Source organism: Onychostruthus taczanowskii, unplaced genomic scaffold, assembly GCF_017590055.1.
Source record: "Onychostruthus taczanowskii isolate IOZ18803 unplaced genomic scaffold, ASM1759005v1 scaffold104, whole genome shotgun sequence".
NCBI lineage: Eukaryota > Metazoa > Chordata > Aves > Passeriformes > Passeridae > Onychostruthus > Onychostruthus taczanowskii.
This window is the reverse complement of record NW_024496968.1, coordinates 1,497,488-1,519,925: the sequence shown is the minus strand read 5'-3', so window position 1 is coordinate 1,519,925 and position 22,438 is coordinate 1,497,488. Positions and strand designations below refer to the sequence as shown.

General features: G+C 35.7%; 1 protein-coding gene across 1 annotated transcript in view; it reads right to left on the bottom strand.

Moving 5' to 3' along the window:
* The window catches only part of RYR2 (ryanodine receptor 2), a 381,210-nt gene that overhangs the window by 208,541 nt on the left and 150,231 nt on the right, over window positions 1-22,438 (bottom strand). The window contains exons 5-9 of the mRNA XM_041413766.1: window positions 19,660-19,734; window positions 18,843-18,921; window positions 17,950-18,062; window positions 5,590-5,689; window positions 2,182-2,278 (exon numbers count right to left, since the gene is read on the bottom strand). Of these exons, the coding sequence (XP_041269700.1) occupies window positions 2,182-2,278; window positions 5,590-5,689; window positions 17,950-18,062; window positions 18,843-18,921; window positions 19,660-19,734 (464 nt within the window). The remainder of the gene's footprint in view (window positions 1-2,181; window positions 2,279-5,589; window positions 5,690-17,949; window positions 18,063-18,842; window positions 18,922-19,659; window positions 19,735-22,438) is intronic.

The following is a 22,438-nucleotide window of genomic DNA, read 5'->3' as shown; positions in this document are numbered from 1 at the left end:
ATCAAACAGCAATCAAACAGACTACTTAAAGAGTCAATGACAGGATGATATGGAATTATTGTACTTCAAATATAGCAGAACTTTGTAAGCCTCATGTGCAAAAGTTACAGAACTGAAACTGAAATGAAAGACAAAATAATTTGTCTTAAAATTTCCTACCTGCCAAATTACACATATATTTACATAATTCTGCCAGATGTTGAATCACAACCATCAAAATGTATGCACACATATTGAAAACTGAAAGGAGCCACAAATTATTTTGAATAGGCAACAGTCTTAATTAGAGCTAGAAGTACAGACGTTTTAAGCAATAACTAGACTTGCTAATAATTCAAGAGGAGAAAATATGGTTCACAGAGTAACTCCATATAATTAAAAGTAATCATAGATTATATTCTAGGTTTTTTAGTAAAAAATACTTTTAAATATTTCAGAAAAATAGAAAAATTGCAGAAATGAGACTATGGAAAACAAACAAACTTAATTTTATTTTGCTTGTTTATAAAAGAAAGATCCTGAAAAACAGTACATTTCAGAAGATCAAATCTGTTTTTAAGAAGCACATAGAAGCAATATTTCTCAGTATTGCAATGAGGAAAAATAAAGGCAAAGACATATGTCCTATTTGCTGCCTAACACCTCTGCTTCTTTGGGGGTTTTAGACAGATACGGGAAAGGGATAAAGAAATACAGAACATTGCAGACACTGCAGAAAGAAATACAATTTTCCAATTTGTTTATAGGCATTGGTCTGCAGATTAAGAAATTAACCATATTCTTCTCCTGTTATAGGACAGAAAGACGCCTCATGTGAATACACAAGTAGAGAAAATAAATTTTTTCTTAATTTGCAACTTCACATTCCATTATTGTATTTTACATATAATGTCAGACTTTTTGACAAGAGACAGATTTTTAGTGTCTTCTTAAGCACTGAAGTTCATTACTGAAGTGTTTGATCACCCCATAAATCTGAAGTTACACTGCAAGTACATTTTTTAAAGGAATTTTGCAGGATTTAGATTGATGCAAGAACAAACACTATAGCATCCTATTTATTTATCACCTTAAGTTTTCCTCAGTTTCAGGCTGAGGATAATAATAGCAGTGATCAAGGGGTAATGACTCTCACATGGTAACTAAAATTAAAACCTGAACAGATCACATTTTAAGTATCAGCATTACAAACTATCTTCTGCATTCAAAAACTATTCCCTTATCTGAAATAAGAAATATCCATGAAGAGTTGGTCACCAGCTCTACAAGAAAACTGAGGTTTTTCTCATTAACATTTAAAAACTTATAAAAGAATTTTGTGATGAGAGCTTCCAGAGTCTTGTCCTTATCTTTAAAAATTATAATAAATTAAAAAAAAAAAAACATATCTCTATTTGCAAACCAAGAAAACTCATTTTGATGAGTGAGTTAATGAATAGTTCTTCCTCTGTCATGGAAATGAAGCAACCCAATATGCTGCAATAAAAAACTATTCTAAAATACCATTTAGTAACATTTAGCAACATTTACCCTGAAGGTAGAAATAAATTATGCCACACTGCCCTATCAAAAAAAAAAAACTTAGTGCATATGTTATTAGAACAAATAAAGAGGACTAATGCAATCACTCCACTGAGACATAACACTCACTGTGTCAGTCTTCTCACTATTTCAATTTTTTAGTTAACAGAGAGAGACACAGACCAGGTTGTTATCACTACTTCCATTCCAGGATTCCTTCAGTCACGAAAATAACCATAATTTAAATTCTAGACTGCCATGACAGGTAGATCCAAGATTAAGCCCAAATCCCAGACTAGCTGCCTTTAAAGATTGGGCAGTATTCTTACATACCCTGTCCTGAGGAATTTTTTGTAATTACAGAGAAAAAAAACAAACAGTGATGAAAAAGACAAGATATTTAATTCACAGTGCTTTTAAATTAGGAAAAATGACAATAAGTTATCAGAAAAATCACTACTTTTACATCTGGTAAGTGAAATCAGACTTGAACAATACGGAAAAGAAAATACAAAAGGTTCATATCCAAAGTTTATCTCAACAATTCTCATTCTTATGAGTAATAAATATCATCACAACATCTTTCAAACATCTGTAATATGACTGATACTTAATTCAGCAACATTCATTACATGATTCTGTTATAAGCTGGAAACCTACCTTCTTTGTTCTTCTCCATGTTCACCCGAAGGCACTGTCAAACATTCATCCATGTGACCATGCAATAACCTCAGAACATCCCCTCCTATCAGGTATCCTTGAATAAAGGGAGAAAATCGAGTTCATTTCTCTAAACACAGCAACATGTACTTCATAGTTCAATCTGTAATAAATACTATGAGGTTGATTTCACTTTTTTCTGTTTGAAATTTTATATTACTTTAGAAAGAAGAGTCAGAAGGGGAAGATATCTCATACTCTGTGGAGCCAGTTGAACATTGCCAAGTAAGCAAAGGTCCAAGTCAGCAGCTTGGGAAGGATGGATCAGGATAAAGAGAAGCCACAAGCAGGGGATCCTACATAGTTACCACAACTCAGAAAAAGACTTAGTCAACCAAAACAAGGAATCAAGTACTCCTCTCCCAGATTACAAGAGAAAAAGCAGGAAACTCTTCCATCTTATCTACCCACTTTTCATTTTATTTAAGTTAAGAATTCTAGTTAAAATACAAAAACAAAACCTGATTAATTAGTTCATTATTTTTAAAGCTCTTTTTAGAGTATTTGGAAGTTTTCTGTGAGAAAAACTTCTGGGAATGTCCACTCTAAATTCTACTTGACACAAAGTCCAAAACCAATAATCATTATTTATTTGGACTCCAAAGGGTCACAGTGTACAGTGTGTGTGTGTTCACAAACTAAGGCACAGACCATACACACAGCATCATCACAATATTTGAAGTCCCAGGAATTAGCAGCCAGAAGCTGCTGAAAATCAGGCCATAATTCTAATCAGTAAAGAAGTTAACAAAATAAACATTTTTTCAGCCTTTTTAATGTCACATCTCTAATGCAAAAAGAAATATAATTTTATATTATCCTACAATTGTTGTACAATAATCAGCAACTGAAGAATACTAAAACTTAGTAGATTTTAAGCACAATTCCATGCTTTTCTGTCTGACAAGCTAAATGTAAATTTCTTTCCTTCCTTCCCTTCTTGCTAAAAACAATATCAAATTCTCACTTGAGTGGGATGCCATTACATAAATCTTCGGCTCCAGTGTTACAGCAACAAGATTTTTAAAAAGTTATACCTGGAATTATATTTTGAAGCAATGTCTATACTAATAAGTAATGCTGCGAACTAAGACAGATCTTTATAGGGTAATGGTGTTGAAGACTCTTCAGTAACACTGCACACCTTTCAAGAATTTATTTTGAAACTACATTAAATCTTTTTCCTGAGTATATCAGGTAATATTTCAGGATATAATTTTTAAACCTTTGAGATCAGTATAAAATTGCAATTTATATGGCAAATTTTAGCACTGACTTTTTAAATTCATGATTTTGACACAGCAGGGTATGCCCAGGTAACTGTTGTTACACTCATTACTTTTTACATGGACCTGTGTCCATATAATTCTATAATTTAGGTTCTGTCTTTAAAGTGACCCCCATCTACTTCATCATACAAAATTAGCAGAATTAATTGATTTAACTCTAAAGCTCTGTTTTGACTTAAACAATAAACTGATTTCTGCATAAGCCAATTTTACAGAAATGCATGTAAAACCAAATTTTCTTTTAACAACCTCCAACATCCTAGTTCATCTTACAGACTAATTAGCCGTTATTTTCACTTCAAAATAATTTAATTTAACTAAATAGTTTAATTTATTAATCTATTTTAATGGGAATTTTTGATTAAGAGAGGGTATTGTAAAGGAGTTATTCCTACACATTAATATTTTAATTATGAATATGACAAAGCATTTTACAGATACTAACAAAAATAGGTTTATTTCCTTCTTCCTTTTTGAGGTAATTTTCTCTGGCTTTGCTACTGTTTTACAGAGGACATAGAAATAAGGCCTTACACACTTTGTGTGAGATTTACTCTTCCTTCACCACAGGACTACCTTGATTACAGGAACAGTTGCCACTTTTTCAAGAATAAGGCCTTAGGTCTAATCCTTTCTGACACTAGCCAGCTGAACTTCTCTAGAAAACATCCTTAGCTTAAAGATAATGTCTGTATTTGAGCAAAGTGGAAGTGGAAAAGCATAGCAACAAAGAGCAGGCACATACACAGATAAATGCACAGCTACAAAAACTGTATTACATCGTTTTCCCATTAATTCCTGGGAGTATGAGTACACAATACGACACTATGTCATTGTGGATTTCTGCTTCTCAAAGAGACAGGCAGGTCTCAGTAGTGAGGCTTACCAGGCAGAGATGTGGCATAGCACAAATCTGGGTCTCAGCATATAAACCATGCTGGGATTATTAGCGAGAGTGACACACCAGTGCTGCCAGCAGTGGGAGGACAAGGAGAATGGAATTAATAGGAAGGAGCAAAAGGAAAAGGTCTTCTCTTCTCATTAACAGAAAGGTTTTCTACATAAAGTTTAGGATACTGCCAAGCAATCATTTTTTAATAATGGTTTGTGCTATAAACCATGGCAGAGAATCTGTATGTGCAGAAGGGTTCTCATGTGTAAAAATGGCTGTATAAAAATAGATGATGGCAATGGTCTCCCTAATATCTTAATTAGCAAAGTTGCAAGAACATTCCATGATTAAGTTTTAAAATAAACCAGATAAAAAGAATTGATGTGAAATTTCAGTGTATTGCCTCTTTAAAAAACAGTATCCAAAAATCACACAAAATGAAATGACCTGCAGCTTTAACCTTCTTTAGATTCTACTACAACACCCACTCAAAACAGCTGGTCTGCAGGAAAGTAGAAATCATTAGGCTTTACATTGTGACAGACTTTTCAGAAAAACGTTGTTCTTCTCTGTGGAACCAGTATGGCATAAATTCAGGGATCCTTGTCCTTTCAATGTTAGAAATTACATTAAAACTCCTTTGTAATTTTTAAATAAAATAAATAGTTCTGGAAAACTGTTCTCTTTCTGTCTTTACCCTCCTCTTGTTTTTCTTTCCAACCATATGTTACCCATAAAACTACTTCCCATCTTCACTCTTAGGATCTCACATCCTGCTTCCAAGCCTCTTGCCCATTTTTTACTCAGTCTCAGAAACATGTAACCATGACTGCATACATCAGAATAATTTGAGATAATATCTTAAACCAGGACCAAAATCCATTTCAAAAAACATATTAGGAATGTTATCATATTTTCAGCAAAATGAGATTTGAATGAGCTGTTTAGTATTCAGCAAAAATACATAGAAAACTATCAGTGTTACTTTCAGTATAACCTTCCCTCTGTTTCAGAACAGTTGTGTGTTTATTTATTTATTGTATTCAATATTTACATAGTGAGAAAAACACTCCCACACTTGGCATAATAATTTGATTTTTTACTCTCTTGGTTTTTTGATTTCATTTACTCTCAGTGTTTCAATAATTAAAGTTGAGTCAGCCTTACCTTGGGCAACTTCACTTCCTGAACTGATTGGTGCTACACTCCAGAGCGTCTGCTGGAAGGCTGCATCAACATGCAAGCTACCATTGCCATAGGAGAGATGCTAGAACCAGGAAAGAGGAAGGCTTTTATTTGAGGTTAGTTGAAAATCTCATTATAGTATACAATAATAGAACCAAACATTCTCTTGTTTCTCTCAAACATTAATTGTTCCCATTGACTCTATAAGGAAACACAAGGTTCGACCTGGGTACTCTTCAAGGGACATTAGAAGTAAAGCTAGAATTATAAAGTATATTTGCCTCAAAAAAACTAGATAGGAACGGTACAGAACACAGTCAGCTGCCTGGTATCATAGACTGACTGAACACTCTGAAGAACTAATTGTTAAATGCTGTGGGGTTCTTACACTAGTATTCTTCCTTCTACATACAGTGGGAATTTCCATGAGGTTTGAATATTGGGATATCGCCCTAATTTGCACTTCAAGCGTAACTCACCACTTGAATTTTTTTTTTTTTTTTTTTGCAGGTCACTGGCTTCTTAAAACTCCCATTAGGTAAAAGAAATTATGTAAACAAACTATTGACTGTGTAAGCCATTTAAGAGAGTTGACAAAAATCTATCTTGAACAAGGTTCTCAAGATTCAAGCAAAACTGAAACCATCTTTCTTCTGAAGGATGACCTTCTACTTATGCATTCAGTGGATACTTTTTGGCTGGGTTACTCCCTACCTTCTGCCAACATTGTAGGTCTTTGTCATAAGTGCAACAGGTGCTGTCTTTTCTCAGAAATTGTGTGTGTATGAGTTCCTGTTAGTTCATTGACACGGTCTCAAAAATTCTTATCTCAAAGCATCTTGTATTGCACCCATGTTTGTCCCTCCCACACCTTCAGCCAATTCTACTGTCAATGCCAAACAACATAACCCTACAGAAGATTATGGAACCAAGCGTTCTGTGAATAAGCAGCTGTTTTGAAGCATACTGTTTATCTTACCAGGTACTAATTTTTAAGTGCAGTAATATTTAAATGCTTTCTTCAGAATTTTACTTTATTCTACTGGAAAGAATAAAGTAATGCTCTGTTTATAGAGCAGTATTGTCCTCTGTTTCCAAATGCTGGGACCAACATTAACAAATTCTGGGTAAGCTAATTAATGACACAAAAGACAAAAATGTCAGTGGAAGTCAGATGAGGGTAGATTCTCATGACATGGGAAGACTTCTGTCTTCCTGACTGCACACCTTCTGACTGTACAGAAGTACAAGAAATAGCATATCCGCTCATTTAGAAGGGTCCCATGACAAGTAATGCCCTACAAAGTAAGAGTTCTCACAAAATCCACATTTGCACTGCACCAGTGCCATGCAGTGCATCATGGAGAACATGAATGAACAAACAAGTTCTTTGCCTTTTATTCTTCACTTACTGCAGTTATATAACTTAGTGAATGGCAGGCCATGATGGGAGATCAGGATCTGCAGCACAGCTCCAGCTCTGCTTTTGCCCTGTGGGCCTTCATTTTGTTAGGGCTCTTCTAATATCACCACATAGTTCCAGTGAGTGGCAACAAGCAATTCAACCAAAGCAGGAATATTAATTTTCAAGGAAAACACTTCATTTCAGAATAGACAAAAGAGGAGAGCTCCTCTGTTGTCTAGATCTGCTATCAACAGAGCACTTCTGTGTGTTCTGTACATGTTAACCAACTTACTTTCGCACATAGTAGTATCAATTGAATAAGTGTTACATTTTTATAGAGAGGACACTGAACAAAAAATACATTGCTGACATCTCTCTTTAGATTATTTGTACTTTTTATCCACCTACTGGATTCCAGTTCCGACTCTAATCCAGCTGTCTCAAGGTGAATCACCAGTGAATTATAATTTTAAAAAATATAGTTCAAATGATACAACATATGACTTACAAAGCAGAGTATATTCTGCAATTCCCTTCTTATCCTCACTTCCCTAGATCCCCTGCAGCATCCTTAAATTTACAATTGACAGCAGAGGTCCTACTATTTACAATTCCATAAACTATGGTGTTCACTCCCTGGAACCATTCATAGAAAATGGCAAAAGAAAGCTTTTACCATGTAAAGAAATACATTGTTAAGGGATATCCAAGAATTCAGTTATGTCAAATGTATTGAAAAAATCCCAAAAGACTAGAGATGACAGCATTTATCCTGGCATTGCCTAAGTTTTTAGTGCTAGCTTCTAAAAATCTCAATGTTGTTTTAAAGCAATCTGCTGTCTGTCAGTAACTGACTGGAGTTTACCTGCTTGGTTTTGTACTTTCAGCACAATAAAGCTGTCAAAATGAAACTAGTTTTGTAACACGATGTCCAGGACATAGACATAACACTCAGACTGGTGCTGAACAGCTTCCATACATGCTGCACAGATATTTGATACCTGGCATATCAGTGCATATGGCAGAAGTGGAAGGCTACCATCAGCACGTAGCATAGCACATCTTTTGGGTATATAGTAACATTTGAAAAGCAGAAATATGTTGGATTCAGGAATCCTGCTGTCCAGTCTAATCTTCATATGGGTCTTCCCCACTACAGGAAAATAATATATTTTCTGCACTGGTTCAAGCAAAGAGCTGGATGTGTCTTCCCTGCTGATAGACTGATAATCTCCTAAACCAGCACTTAACCTGCAATAGGCTTTTCATCACTTTTCAGATTTAAAGACCATATCTTATGAATATGGGTTAACACTATAGTCCACAGGCAGTTTATCTCAAAGATAAACTTCAAGACTCATCTTTCAGAATACTGCAGGTCTCCCAACTGAATTTAATAACATATTGTAAACTCTGTACTGCTCTGCAGCAAAGTAATACACTCATAACTCTGTCCCTAGGTCTTCAAAAAGAACACAGTGTATTTAAATTCACTGAAGAGCTTGGGGATCAGATGGTAATTTCCACAAGAACCTTTTAGTAGTGATTGCTGCAGAATAGCTGCACTTTTTACAAGAGCTCTGAATAACTAGAGCTTTTAAATTTCATAGTCTGCATGAAGGTTTCTCTTCTCCAAAACATGCATATGTGAAAAGACAAAAATATAAAGAATGGAAAACTTCTGCTTCAGCCTTCCTCTTGGCTAAGGTGTGCCAATATTGACAGTTCATCTAGCAATATCTATTTTTATCTGCAGTTTGATAACTCTGCCTCCAATCTCAGACCATTTGAAATTGCAATAGCTAAAAAAACCCCAAAACATTATTTACTGGTAGATTTCGAAAACTATGTATAAAGCATTGCATCTCTCAGAATGCTTAAGTACTGCACAACCACAGCATCAACCACACTCCTTCAGATTTCTTAGTACCAGCTGGTGCAGAGATAGATGGAAGATATTTCCTTTCCTATACACAGACACTCTGACAGCCCTTGATTCCCGACTTAAAATTACTACACTGATCCCAACAGAAAAGCAGTTTCAAACAATTTAGGCACCTATCCTCAACTGACCCAAGAACCTCTGAGATGTTCCAAGTCTTAAACAGACACCATTCTCACAACAGGTGCACAAGAATGTACTCATAACTGTAACTGAAGAAAAACAAAAAAGTAACCAAACAAAACAAACTACAGTCCTTTTAATTTTTTTTCTTTTTTTAATTAGGAGGGAAAAAATTTGCATGAAACACCTGATGAATTAGCAAACTTCAGTAAAAATTCAAAGATTAAACTAAACACAGTCTCTAGAAACAAAACTAGTTTTTAACTTCCTACTTATGACATGTCATCTCTATTAAAATTGATTACCTGAGTCATTTAAAAATTATTGTTACAGAGACTTATACTGAAACAGCCAAAACAAATACTAATATTTATTCACAAGAAAGGGAGATATTGGACAAAACTAAAAGTAATAAGTGTGTCACAGACATATTTTATGAAAAATCCTTTTGCCAGGATCTTTTCTCCTGAGAAGCTGGGAAGCTTCAACTTCTCCTCCATGTTTTGCTGCTTTGGAGAACTGTTTACCCAACAGGTGAAATTGTTTTTACTTGATGACCAATGACAGGCACCTGTGCCGAGGCTGCGAGCAGTCACAAGATTTTGTTATTCATTCCTTTCTATTCCTTTCTAGCTTTCTGATTGATCCTTTCTCTCTATTCTTTTTAGTATAGTTTTAGTATAGCATTTTAATATAATATAATATCATAATATAATAAATCAGCCTTCTGAAACACAGAGTCAAGATTCTCACCTCTTCCCTTGTCCTGGAACCCTTGAACACAACCATATAAGTGCATCTGTGTGAAGTTTTTATAGAATTAGGGGTTTGTGCTCATGTTTTATAGTGGCAATATATTTATATTCATTGAAACATCTATGAATGCTTTGAAAAAGTTTGAATGGGTAAACATACACTGCTAAACAAAAAATTAGTATCTAAATTTTGATCCAAAGCAGGCAAAGCCCAGGAAATTTCCAAAGGGTTTAAAGTACTAAAAAAATCCTGGTTTCTTTACTTTTTTCCACAGTGCTCAAGCAGTTGGCCCACAAACCCAAAAAAAAAAGGGAGTTTTTTCATTGATAAAGACAGAAAATTACAGCAATATCCTAAACGATTCCAACTCCTTCATTCATCATAAATTTACCAGCGGTAAAGGGAGAGTAGAAGGTAAAACCCGCAGATTTTCAGAAATTTACCATTACAATGAAAAGCATCTACTCTGCTGCAGCACAGCTGAGCATGGGTAATTGCAGATGCATGGCAGGAAAAGCATAAGGTATCCACAGAGGGTAGAAGGGGGTAGTTTGCATTCCCCCTCTTCATAAGAGCTTTCCTTCTGCACTGGATCATGAAAAGCCTGAAGCACATCAGCTACGTGCTTCCAAACAACAATAATTTTGCATGATTAGTCACAGAGCTTTCATTAACAAAGCATTAATTTTACAGAAGCAAGTATCAAAACTTAGGAAATGTCAAACTAAGTACCCTATGGAAAACGAATGGCTTCTAGTGAGCACATCCCACTACAGTCTCCATCTATCAATGGCATGATACTATTTTTTGCCCATGTGCTGCCTCATTGTATATACAGGATAACGGAGCTCACTTTGTCAACAGCTGCTCAGTGCTTTGTTTTCCCCTCAATCTTCAATTTGCAGCCTCATGCTTTATTCAATATAGTCAATTCTTCAAAGCTTTGAAAAGAGAATTATTAATTTCCTCATAGGTTTTTCACTTGCACCAATTACAGTATTTCACAAAACACAACTAATGTTAATGGTTTCATTTTCTCAAAACCCCAAAGTAGTATTATAACCCATTTTCCATTGGAGAGGGAGGTACAGAGATTAAACTAAAATTTTTATTAATCTAGGATGCCCAGGTTGAGGTGACTGCATTATATGTAGTTTATTGAGGTGAATGCAAGCCACATCTTGCATTCACCTCAGCTGCAGCTGTCAGGATTGAGCAACTCTGAGGTTTCAACCTCAAATAAAAGGAGATGCAAAAGACAGAACTCTGGTACAGAATATTCCCAGTAAGGGACGAGTAGTGACCACTTGAAAGAAAGCCTAGTATACAAGGTCATCTACTCAGCAAACTCCACAGCACAGTCCGGTACAGAATCTAATTCTTCAGGAAAATAATTGCACCAATACTCCAAATGCAATTCCCAGCACGAAATTTCATCTTCAAAGTTGCTTCATACCACAGCTTCCCTGCTACACAACCCTGACACATCCACTGAACTTTTATCATCACTAAAATAGCATTCCATAAAAAGCCAGTGTGACTGTACACTTAGGAGATGTCCTAAAAATACTCCAGTACCAAAACTTTTGCATTTTTGAATGCCTGTGACTATTTAAAATTTAAGAAAATTATTTTTATTTTATCACTTGTATGCAGTTTTCCTAAATTGGAAAAAAAAAGGTCAAAAAAGAATTCCACCATTACAGCGCTCTACCTGTGGTTCATGTGGGTAACTTGAAAAGCCTTTTTCAGACATTTCCTTCTTATATTACTATAAAAATCATGACAGGAATTATCAGCATACTGCACGTAACTGCTGTGCCTTAGTACAATGGGTTTCCTGGATATCATCTGGCGTAATAGCTCCAGGCATCTACCACTCTCTTTTCCTTTCCAGATCTTTACCCCAGTCTCACTAGAAATTCTTCTCTGTGAGGGTGGTGAAGCACAGGCACAGGTTGTCCAGAGAGACTGGGACTGCCCCATCCCTGGACATGTTCAAGGCCAGGTTGAATGGGGCCCTGAGCAACCTGCTCTAGTGGAAGGTGAACCTGCCCACAGCAGGGAGGTTGGAACGAGATGACCTTCCAGGCTCTTTCCAACCCAAACTTAGAATCTACGAATTCCATTCCATTTAGCCAAACCAGCTTCCTGACTTAACTACAGGCCACATTATCACCCAGAATTAGGACCTCCTCCTACTTCAAAAGGTTCTCCTTAGACCTACAAAGCCTAAGCAGGGTCTCTTAGCTTTTTTTTTTCTTGCTCAAGCTCCTCCTCACCGCATCAGCCAGCATCAGACTTCTTTCCAGAATCTCACAACTCCTAACCCTCAATACCCTTTTCATTTCTTGGCCTTCCTCTGCATCTTTGTCCAGCAGTTGGGTTCTCCCCAGAAAGCTCATTCCTCTACAGATGTCTCTTGTCATCCTTCATTTCCATTCTCATTCTACTGGTTTTTCTCTCAGTTTTCTCTGCCAAAACCACACAGTTTTTCTATCCTAAATTTTGAACACAACTTCAACCAGTGGGTGCCTACTTTTCCCTTGTCACCAGCTTCTTATCCCAGACAATTTGGATAGTCCCTTCTACCTGCTTGCCTTCAGTTGACAATCTTTTCAGCCACTCATCAAGTCCCACTCATTTTCCCTCCTTCCCAATTCAGTCCCACTCCTGTCACTGATACATCACCTGCCTTTTGTTCCTTCTACTTTGTCACAGCTTCTTCCTCCACATCTTAAATGACAGGAGATCACCAGCAGCACACACACACTGAGTTTTCAGCTGTCAATACAGTGCCTGGCTTCATTCCTGCCTCGAGCAATGCATTGCAAGGAATATCTTCTCCCACCAGGTTGGCATGTATTTAATTATTCACTGTAGAGGGAGTTTAAACAGTTCATTAGCACACAGGAGGTGCTAGCTTATGTAAAATAGACAAAGTCATCAGACTTCTACATACTCAAAGAAAATTTAAACACTCTTCCCTGGTCATGATCAAGCTCCATTTTTTCAGGAGAACATTTCTTTACTAAGCTGAACCAGGGAGAGGTTTGTTGCCTTTTTTATTCGTTTTCTTGGGTTTTTTGGTTTGGTTTGGGGGTTTTTTTGTTTGTTTGTTCATTTTGGGTTTTTGGGGTTTTTTTGTAAGTTACCAAGAAGTGCACAAGAAAATTACATCAATTTTCTTAATTATGTGCCTTTGTTTTCTTCCCTGTCTTTGAGCTCAAAAACATCTTATCCCTCCTGGATGAAATGAAAAAAAAATTATCTAAGACTGATTAAAAAAAAAAAAAAAAAAGAAAGGAAAAAACACAGAAATAGATTCTACTAATTCTAGTAAGTGACTTTTTACATCACATGCACTTGATTATAAGCACTTGGAAGCAGGACTCCATAAGGCAGAGCAGCTTGACAACCTTAATTATTGGAAAGACCTACCAGCCTCCACAATAACATTTCAAATCTTTGTATAAAGGCTCCATGGGAACTGCATTATGATCAGTGTAACAGAGCCGCTCAACACTACCTCAGTTGCACTAATTTCAGATTTGCTTATGCAAATTAAAACTATTCTTCACAAAAACCTTTTTTATAATTTTTCAACAAAGGGAAATAATGGAATTGTGAATGTACACAGAAGAAACTGAAGTCCAATACTGAGTGTCATACTTTCAGAAAAAATGTGAAAGAGAAGAATAATTATTTTTTTTCACTTAAAAAAAACCCTCACACACTGCTGTATTTCCTGACTACTGCACCAAGAAGCAATACAGATACTTGGAAGCTGTTCCAAGCACATGATACGAGAAGTAAAACTAGGAGCTGAAAATAAACACTGTGTTTGATGCAAAAGGAAACAGAAGTAGTGCCTTTGCAATACTGAGGAACCTCTCCTCCTTTCCAGGAGTAGTGGCTTATATTGACTCCACCTTTAAAAAAGTTCAAGCTAATTTGAATGCTATTATTTTTGAAAGGGAACTCTGCCATCAGTTCCCAATTAGTTTCTTGCTGGTTGTCAGTAGCCCAAAAAAAAAAAAAAAAAAAAAAAAAAAAAAAAAGTCATATCAGTCAAATAAATGTCAAGGCTTGTTCACAGATCTGCATAATGCAGTTGCAGGTCTGCATTGCAGCCACTGAGACAGTAACTCAGTAACTACATATTAACCACAGGGTATATAAAACTGTTGTAACATACTGAAAACTGTGCACTGTAGATTCAAAGCTGAGGTGCTTCCCTCTTTCCTGACTTCTCAGCCAGAGTTATTCAACCTGATGAATAAAAATTTTCAGTTTTTACTTCATTTATGTATTTTGTATTTCAGCTTCATGTCTAAGGACTTTTTCTTGAATTATGTTTAAAAGCTGTTTAGAGAGTTCATGAATTTGAAAGAAATTGCAACTAACTAAACTTCTAAGCTATTGAAAATTGGCAGTATTGAAAGCAATATCAATACTACAAATATGTAGTTATCAAGAGGCATAGGCAAAGCTCAGTGCTGAGGTAGATACTACTATGTACAATTTGGGGAAACATGCTGGAAATATCACATCTGTTCTTTGTCAGGCTGTACTGCCTCAAGAAAGGAAACATAGCAACTCTGGCTTGAACTAAAACGGTGGCAACATTTATAGCAGAATATCTTTTTGCTCTATGCTAACAGAGTTCAGCAGAGCCAAGTTCTCCCTCTGAAATATGTGGCAATAGCACAGCTCAGACATTATATAATGCCACAAGCACTTATGTAAGTGCTTCTCCTCAGAAATGCTACACAGCATAATAAGGATCCAAAATCTCATTGTCTAGGTAGATAATGAGAGTCAGAGCAACTGAACAACTTGCCCTGGGACATTGCTGTGAGTCAAAAGCCAAAATCCACCTCTCCGGACATTTAGCTTACCATTTTAACACTGATCTTCCTACCAGTTTAGTACATGGTAGGTGTAAATAGAAAGATAACTCTTTAGGGAAAAAATAGAGACAATTGTCCCAAAGTACTTTATTTTGTGGAAAGAGGAGAAGGGGTACTACAACAAAGTCCTGATATTTTCTTAATGCTTAAGAGTGCTGCCAACCAAATGAGGTCTAAACAAAAATCTACTGATTACACTGAGATCATAAAGTGTCAAAGTCAATGTTAAATTAACTAAGATAAAGCCACACAACTGGAAGATGAACTTAGGAAGTTGACATAGTTCTTCTCTCCTCTTGCATTATACAAATTCAACTAAGAGCTGACTACATTTTGAAAAAGCCATGCCCTATGAATGAACTCTTTTCATCTGTTATTTTTACATGCACATCTTTGCCCCAGGATGGTTAACCTATTTTTCTTCATTCAGAAAGAATTAGCAAATTGCTTGAAAACATAGAGCAATACTGCAATATACAAAGATGACATCCCAGCCCCATTCCTAACAGCATAGTTACATAAAACATTTGATGGAGAACTTATATTTTCCGAAGATTTTAATTGTAGAGTATGCAACATACACAAACCTAACCCTCAGCATCCTGATGGACATTATTGTCTGTCACGGAATTCATATGAGGAACTCCACCCCCTTAGAAAAAGCACTCCTTAACTGGATTCAACAGAGCTTATTTGGTCTCACTGTTGGAGCAGATTCACAAAAATAACTTAATCTCTCCACTGTCCTAACTTTTACAAAAGATATCAGTTGCTCCATTCTTTTAAGAATTGTACAAAATAACACCTACAACACGACACTGCACTCAACATGTGAACAATGAATTGTGAATATTTTCAAACTTATATCCTTTGAAGTTATTTTGGAAACAGCCAAATGGATTAAGACAAACAGCTTAAGACAGAGAGAGGGCTTTCATGAAAAATATTGGTAACTCACTGATTATTCTTTATCAACTGTTTCAATTTTCATGAAAACTTCACTGCTTTATTGACAGTGCAGAAGTACAATTACTGAATAGGTAGCAAAGCCACTAATATTTTTATGATTGTGGGGCTACATAGTTTACCTGCTCTTAATCTAGTCTTGAAAAACATCTGATCATAAAAATATGTGAGTGCATGTTAGAGTTAAGTTAATTTGCTGAATCCTTGCTCCATCTTACTGTCAAACCAGAGGTATATAACTGAAATAGGATTAATAACTATTCACTACAATCTAGCTTTAAAACACTTTAAGACTTTAATACAGTGTTATTTCTCTCTGCACTGAAAATATTATTTATTTTTAGTATATTGATATTTTGCATGGAACAAGCAGTACATGCATTAACACCACATCTTAAGGAAAATCAGTCTCTGCAGACAGAATTGTGCCTCTTGCTGTATAAAAGTACATGTAATAGCCTTGAGAATCAACAGCTGAGGCACAAAACCTAAATAATAGGCTGAGCTGATTATTACTAATTAGAGGCCAGGATGTGCCTACACAGAGACACAATCTGTACCAAAATTCAACTTCAGCAACTCAGTTCAGCAATTCAAAGAAATCCAATGTCTTTGAATAAAACCTTTCCATTAATTTGATTTCTCAAAAATTCAGTCCACAAGAAGTTGTTTTTTCACTATGTGTAGTTACAATTCTCTTAAAAGTAATTATTTAAAATAATTTTTAAATGCAAAAATGACCAGAAAGTTTTCAGAAGATCTAATTACAAAAAACTAATTAAATGAGCTATTGAGCTTCTAATTAGAAGTTACAATTATATTCTAACAATTGTATTCTCATTTTCCTATGTGTTTCCAATAGAAGGGAGAATATTTTCAATTTTATACATGACATCTTATTCAACTACTCACTTTTTTCTTAAACACTTTAAAAAAAATTTAAAAACTCATTTTAAAACAGTGAATAATAGAGAATAAATTTTAATGTTATATGCACAATTCATACAATCATAGAATATCAGAGCTGGAAGGGACCCACAAGGATCATCAAGTCCAATTTCCTGCCCTGCACAGCACCATCCCCAAGAATCACACCTGTGCCCAAAAGTGATGTCCAAACTCTGTCAGGCTTGGTGCTGTGACCACTTCTCTGGTGAGCCTGTTCCAGTGCCCAGTCACCCTCTGGATAACGAACCCTTTTCCAATATCCCACCTAAACCTCTCCTGAAGCAGCTTCAGGCCATTCCCATGGGTCCTGTCCCTGGTCACCACAGAGAAGAGATCAGTGCCTGCCCCTCCTCTTCCCCTCGTGAGGAAGCTGTAACTACAGTGAGATCTCCCCTCAGACTCCTCCATGGTGAACAGACCAAGTGACCTCAGCTGCTCCTCAAATTCCTTCCCCTCAAGGCCCTTCAACATCATCAATGCCCTCCTGATCTGAGACAGATTTTTTGACAAACTCAAAACACTTCCTCATTAAAGAATCTTTTTTTAAGTTGGGCCAAATCACTGGGGCTGATTTTTCAGAAGCTTCCAGAAAAATTATTTTCTTCTTATTTTCACCTTATTTTTGCCATAAAGAGGAGTTCAAGTGTTTGCAACACCAAGAATAAAACAGAAATACATCTTAAAGTGCTGACCTGCTTCATTACAGAACAAATGGGAGATCCTTTTGTGAAGAAGAAAGCTGTATAAACCAGTGATAAGAAGCAGCTAGCACAAAAACTTATAAAATATTTCAATTCTATTTAATCATTGAGTATTTCAATTATATTTCATTTGACATGTCAGCTCTATATACTGTACATCATCTCAGTAAAATACGGACCTTCTAAGGCCACAAATCCGATAAACCTATGTTAGATATCCCAAAATTTTGTACAAAGTTTTAATATATATGATAGTGTTGTTAACCTATGAACACTCACATGGATTCTAAACATCTCAGTCATGAAATTTAGAAATTTATTTTTTCTGTAATCACTTCTTTTCATCTAAGCAAAATTTTAAACTCTATTCCACTACTGAAATGATCAAAAATTAGATTAGTCATATATCACACTTTCCAGACCTTCAGTATGTTGTTTTTCAAAATATTATTTAAGAAAGCAGTTTAAGGACCCAAAGTTTTACTTTTAGGAGGTGGAATTGTAAGCCAGATTTTTCTGTAAAACTTTCGTTAACTTTTTTTTTTTTCTGTAGAAGAACCGCTGTACATATAATTTTATACAACTTACCAAATATCTTTCTGAAGAGACACTGACTAAAATCAGATCATCTCCAACACGCACTTTTTCTCCTTCTGATCGTTGTTTGGAAGCAGGATGTATGGTCCACCAGCAAGCCTCACCTAATGTCAATATTGAGTAACAGCCAAGAATGAAACAGGAAAGAAAGGGCCCAGTGTTACTGATGTTACTGTCACACTTGTTTCAGTCTTAGAAGTTCTGATCCACTTTTCACTGGGCCAAACCAAGTATCCATGTGTTTTCCATAACTAGTATCATTCCTGCATCACCTTGTTGGAAACTCAGCTCTAAATAATTCACATAAGCAAAAGAGCAGGACCTCTGGAACAGTGTCTCCACAGTTGAATAAGGTGACAGCTCTCTGTGTTCTCTAGGCAACCTAGTCCAGGCTGCTTTTGCTAAACAATTACCTGTCACCTTCATTACAGATTCTGGAAAAGACATTGAAGAATATTCTGCTGAGAATTTGGATAAAGAAATAGAGCAACCCATAACTAAGGGCAATGAAAATAAGCATTTACATACCACTTAAAATAATATTTGGAAGATCACATTAATCCAAATTCAAGTATGTTCATCAACTTTTACTGACTGTTAGTGCCGCTAACCCCCCCAGAATATGTGTAAATACTAAAGTCTAATACAAATTCTGTTCCCATGATAAATCTTTCTTTCAGATGGGCTTCTTTAACTAAAACCATGCTACTCAGAAAAGAACTCAGATCTTGGAATTGTTCAATTGTTGCATCTGATATTTTTACTACTCCTACCTAAAGAAAAGCCTTAAAAAACAAGCAAACAATCTAACTACACAATTCTTACACTTTCATTTTTAGATTGACAGTATTCTTCATTATATAGTCTTTTAAACTAGTGGTTACCTGTTGTGTCTTCTTGCAATCCTACATCAAATGCCAGCTTATCCATTGACGATCGAGATGTAGAGAGACAGCATAGGTACTACCAAAAGAAACAGCATACATTACTTGTTCTGCTCACTTCTAAGAATACAAAAAAACATCAACACATGATTAAAATATTCTTAGATTATCCCCATTGGTTATTACCAAGAACAAGTATGCCTGATAAGCTGAAGTGCTTAGACTCAAGGAGTCTTGACAAAAATATGTGTTCTAAAATAACCTCTCAGTCTTCCCAGGTTATCTTATCATTGAGACAGGAAACCTAAGAGTGGAAATAATGGAGTTAGTTGCATCAGATTTCAGCTCCATGAAGCCTCACTTTTAGGTAAGGAGTTTGGAACCTGTATAACTCATCAAGGAATTTCCAACTAAGACTTCTGTCCAAAATACATGTAAGAAGGAATCTCCTTTTCCACTCAGTCTCTAACACGCTCAAGTTGACAACAAGTCGCCAGCTGTAGATTCAGTCATAGCTTATGCAATATGGAAAATCCAAGGGGAAAGAACTGAAAACTCACCAACTGAGACTGACAAACAGAGGACTCAGCAGTAGGGGAACCAGACTTAGTTTTGGCACTTACCCACATACAACCAGCTTGGGTTTGTATTTCTAAGCACCTACCCTTCATAAAGGTTTCTAGGGACCACAGTAAAATGCCTCTGATATAATTCCCCAGATATCAGTAAATGGTAATATTCTGGGCATCTTCAAACATAACTTTCAAACAAAAAAGAAATCCCTGCTGCTCCCAGCTGATGTAACACAGTTACATACCATGCCGCTGTAGGAATGGCGCAGCAGGATTGCATGCCCGTAGAGCAGTGTTCTATGTCCACCACCTTGTGCAGACTGAAAGGCAAAGAGAAACGATATACTGGTATGTTTTAATAAAATGGAACCTTTTGAGAAAGAAAGATGAGAGAACACTGTGTACTTTGAGCCATCACTTTTTGGTAAAAAAATATGTTCTAGAATCTCAAAACCTTTTTCCTTGTGCTGAAAGAAGGTAGCCTCTAAGAGCAGCTTAGATGTGTGTCATGCTACCCTCTACAAACTCAACTATTGTTAAATGTCTTCACCCATTTTTCCTACAAATTATATCCTTCCAAGAGAGATGGTATGCAGAGGGAGATTTTTGAATATTCTCCTAATTTTACTAGAGAGTAATGTGGTTCTCAACCATACTGAAGACCATCAACCTGCAAATTGCTTTGTCCCACACTGCTTTAGTATTATCAGACAGAATTCTTTATATGCTAGGACAGGTAAATGCTCAAAGACATCCAAGCTAACTCAGCAGTATGTGGACATTAGGAAAACTCAGGAATCGTGTCCAAGCAATAGTTCCTCTTGAGAAACAGCATAAATCTTGAGTAAAAGAAAATTAAAGTGATAAAATTCACTTTTATTCCAAGAAACTAAAACCATTTTCCCCCCAGTATATTCACCACAGTTTCTATTAATCAATAATCAATTTAACTACTCATGAAAGAATAAATAAATCTTTTTAAGGCATGAAAAAATCTTCAATTTCTTCTGAAGTTTTATGTATTCCTTATGCTGAAATTCAGAAGACTAGCACGGGACAGTAGCAAAGACTGTCTGATAAGACACTGTCAAGAGCATAAGTTCTTACTTCTCTGACAGAACAACTCACGTAACATTATGCACAGCACACTCTCTAAGAAGCAGTGCTAAGTAAATATTTTATGAATCTATAAATGTGATAACTCCATAAGCAGCATTAATCTTTCATATAGGAATCCTTCATTTAATTTTAAGGAGTTTAATTACTTTTATATGGTATTTATATCCTTCCTTTTACCACAGAAGACTGATCATCAGTTTGACTGGAACATCGGATTCATTACAAAATAAATTTTAAAAATCATACTATCTTACACCTCTGGCAGCTACATTTCAGTGCTGAAGATCAATTTAATTGAATGGCTATGATAGCAACACAGTTATTTTCCTTCCATGTTTATTTGTTGCCCTTCTTTATCTTTTATGCGTTAGCATTTATTGAACTTTGAATTACTTGGTCGAGGAGAAAACAAGAGGGATAGGTGGTGAAGCAGCAAGTACTTAAAAGGTAATAATTTTAGCATTTTTAAGAAACTGCCAAAAGTTTCTGGCTTTTATGTTTATTGAGAAAAGAGCAGCTTGATGGACATAAGGTATATTTTGACTGTCAACAAACTGGATAGCAGGCAAAATGCAGGGAGGCACACTGAAAAAATCTCTTTGGAAGACTGGAAGACATGAATTTTTACTAAGAAATAGTCAAAGCCATGGAGTTTGTCGCAGGCAGAGTCTTGACAATAAGATATGAAGACTTAACACTGAGCTACCATTAGCACCACCACTTTTTCCAAAGGCAAGAGGAAAGAACTAGGCATTTGATAATGTCAGGCCCACTGTGCCAAAGATGAACACTGAATGTCTGCTACTCATCACATGGGGAAGAGAGAAAAGAACTGCTGTGAACACACTGCCCTACCAGAATTTCAGATTTACCCACAAACTTTATCAACAGTACACAGAGGTACCCAACTAACAAAGTCAGTAATATGAAAAAAATGTCAAAATTTCACCCGCATTTTTATCAAAAGTATTCTATTTTATTATCCATACATTTGATATCTAGCATAAAGATTTTACTGCCTGTTGCATAAAATTGAATAGCATAACCCACAAAATCACAGTAATATTAGCTTGCCCTTACTTTGGCTATATTGATTTGTCTATCACCTATTTTGTTAAATTCTCACTTGTAGCTGAACAGGAGAAAGGTAGGTTCTAAAAACATTAAATCACTTTTGTCAAAAATGGAGGAGCAGGTTTTTAGATAATTTTTTTTTTCCAAGAGGATTAAAGTAATTCTTTTTAATTAGTATTACTTTGTCCATTAGAAGAATGCAAGCAAGACTGCAGTTTGTTTTTGAAATGTAATAACATTTATGGCATTTTCCGCTTAAGGATTTCTGGGAGGCAATCATAATCAAACCATTCTTTTGGACACAAAGTGAAAAGATGAAACAGAAAAATACAGAACAAGATAGAAAACAAGGCTGCCTCTATGAAACTGCCTTCCATTCTGGAGCTTGTCTTCCAGGACATGTACATACCTCTAAGTTCATTTCCTATTTTAACAGCTCATTTCATAACTACATACTCAGCATTTATCTTTATGCCAGAAGCTGCACAGCAAGTAGCTGTTGGACCATGACTGCATACTGAAATAATCCTTGATTTCCACTTCCAGCAGAAAATTAAATTTTCCACATTAAAAAAAAATTAATTTTTAACTATTATATTTCTGTGGCAAAAATGCAACATCCAAGATGAAATCTGACACTGAAGTTTTACCAAATTTATTCTAATATTGCAATCAGAAGATTCTGCAAGACTACTTGGAAGCCACAATGCTGACTAATTCAATCCATAATGGCCACAGATTTTTGCACAGATGTTTGAAAGGCATTATAATGCAAGGCAGTTGCTAACAACCACATTATTTATCATGAGTCTTATTTTCTTTATGTTTAAA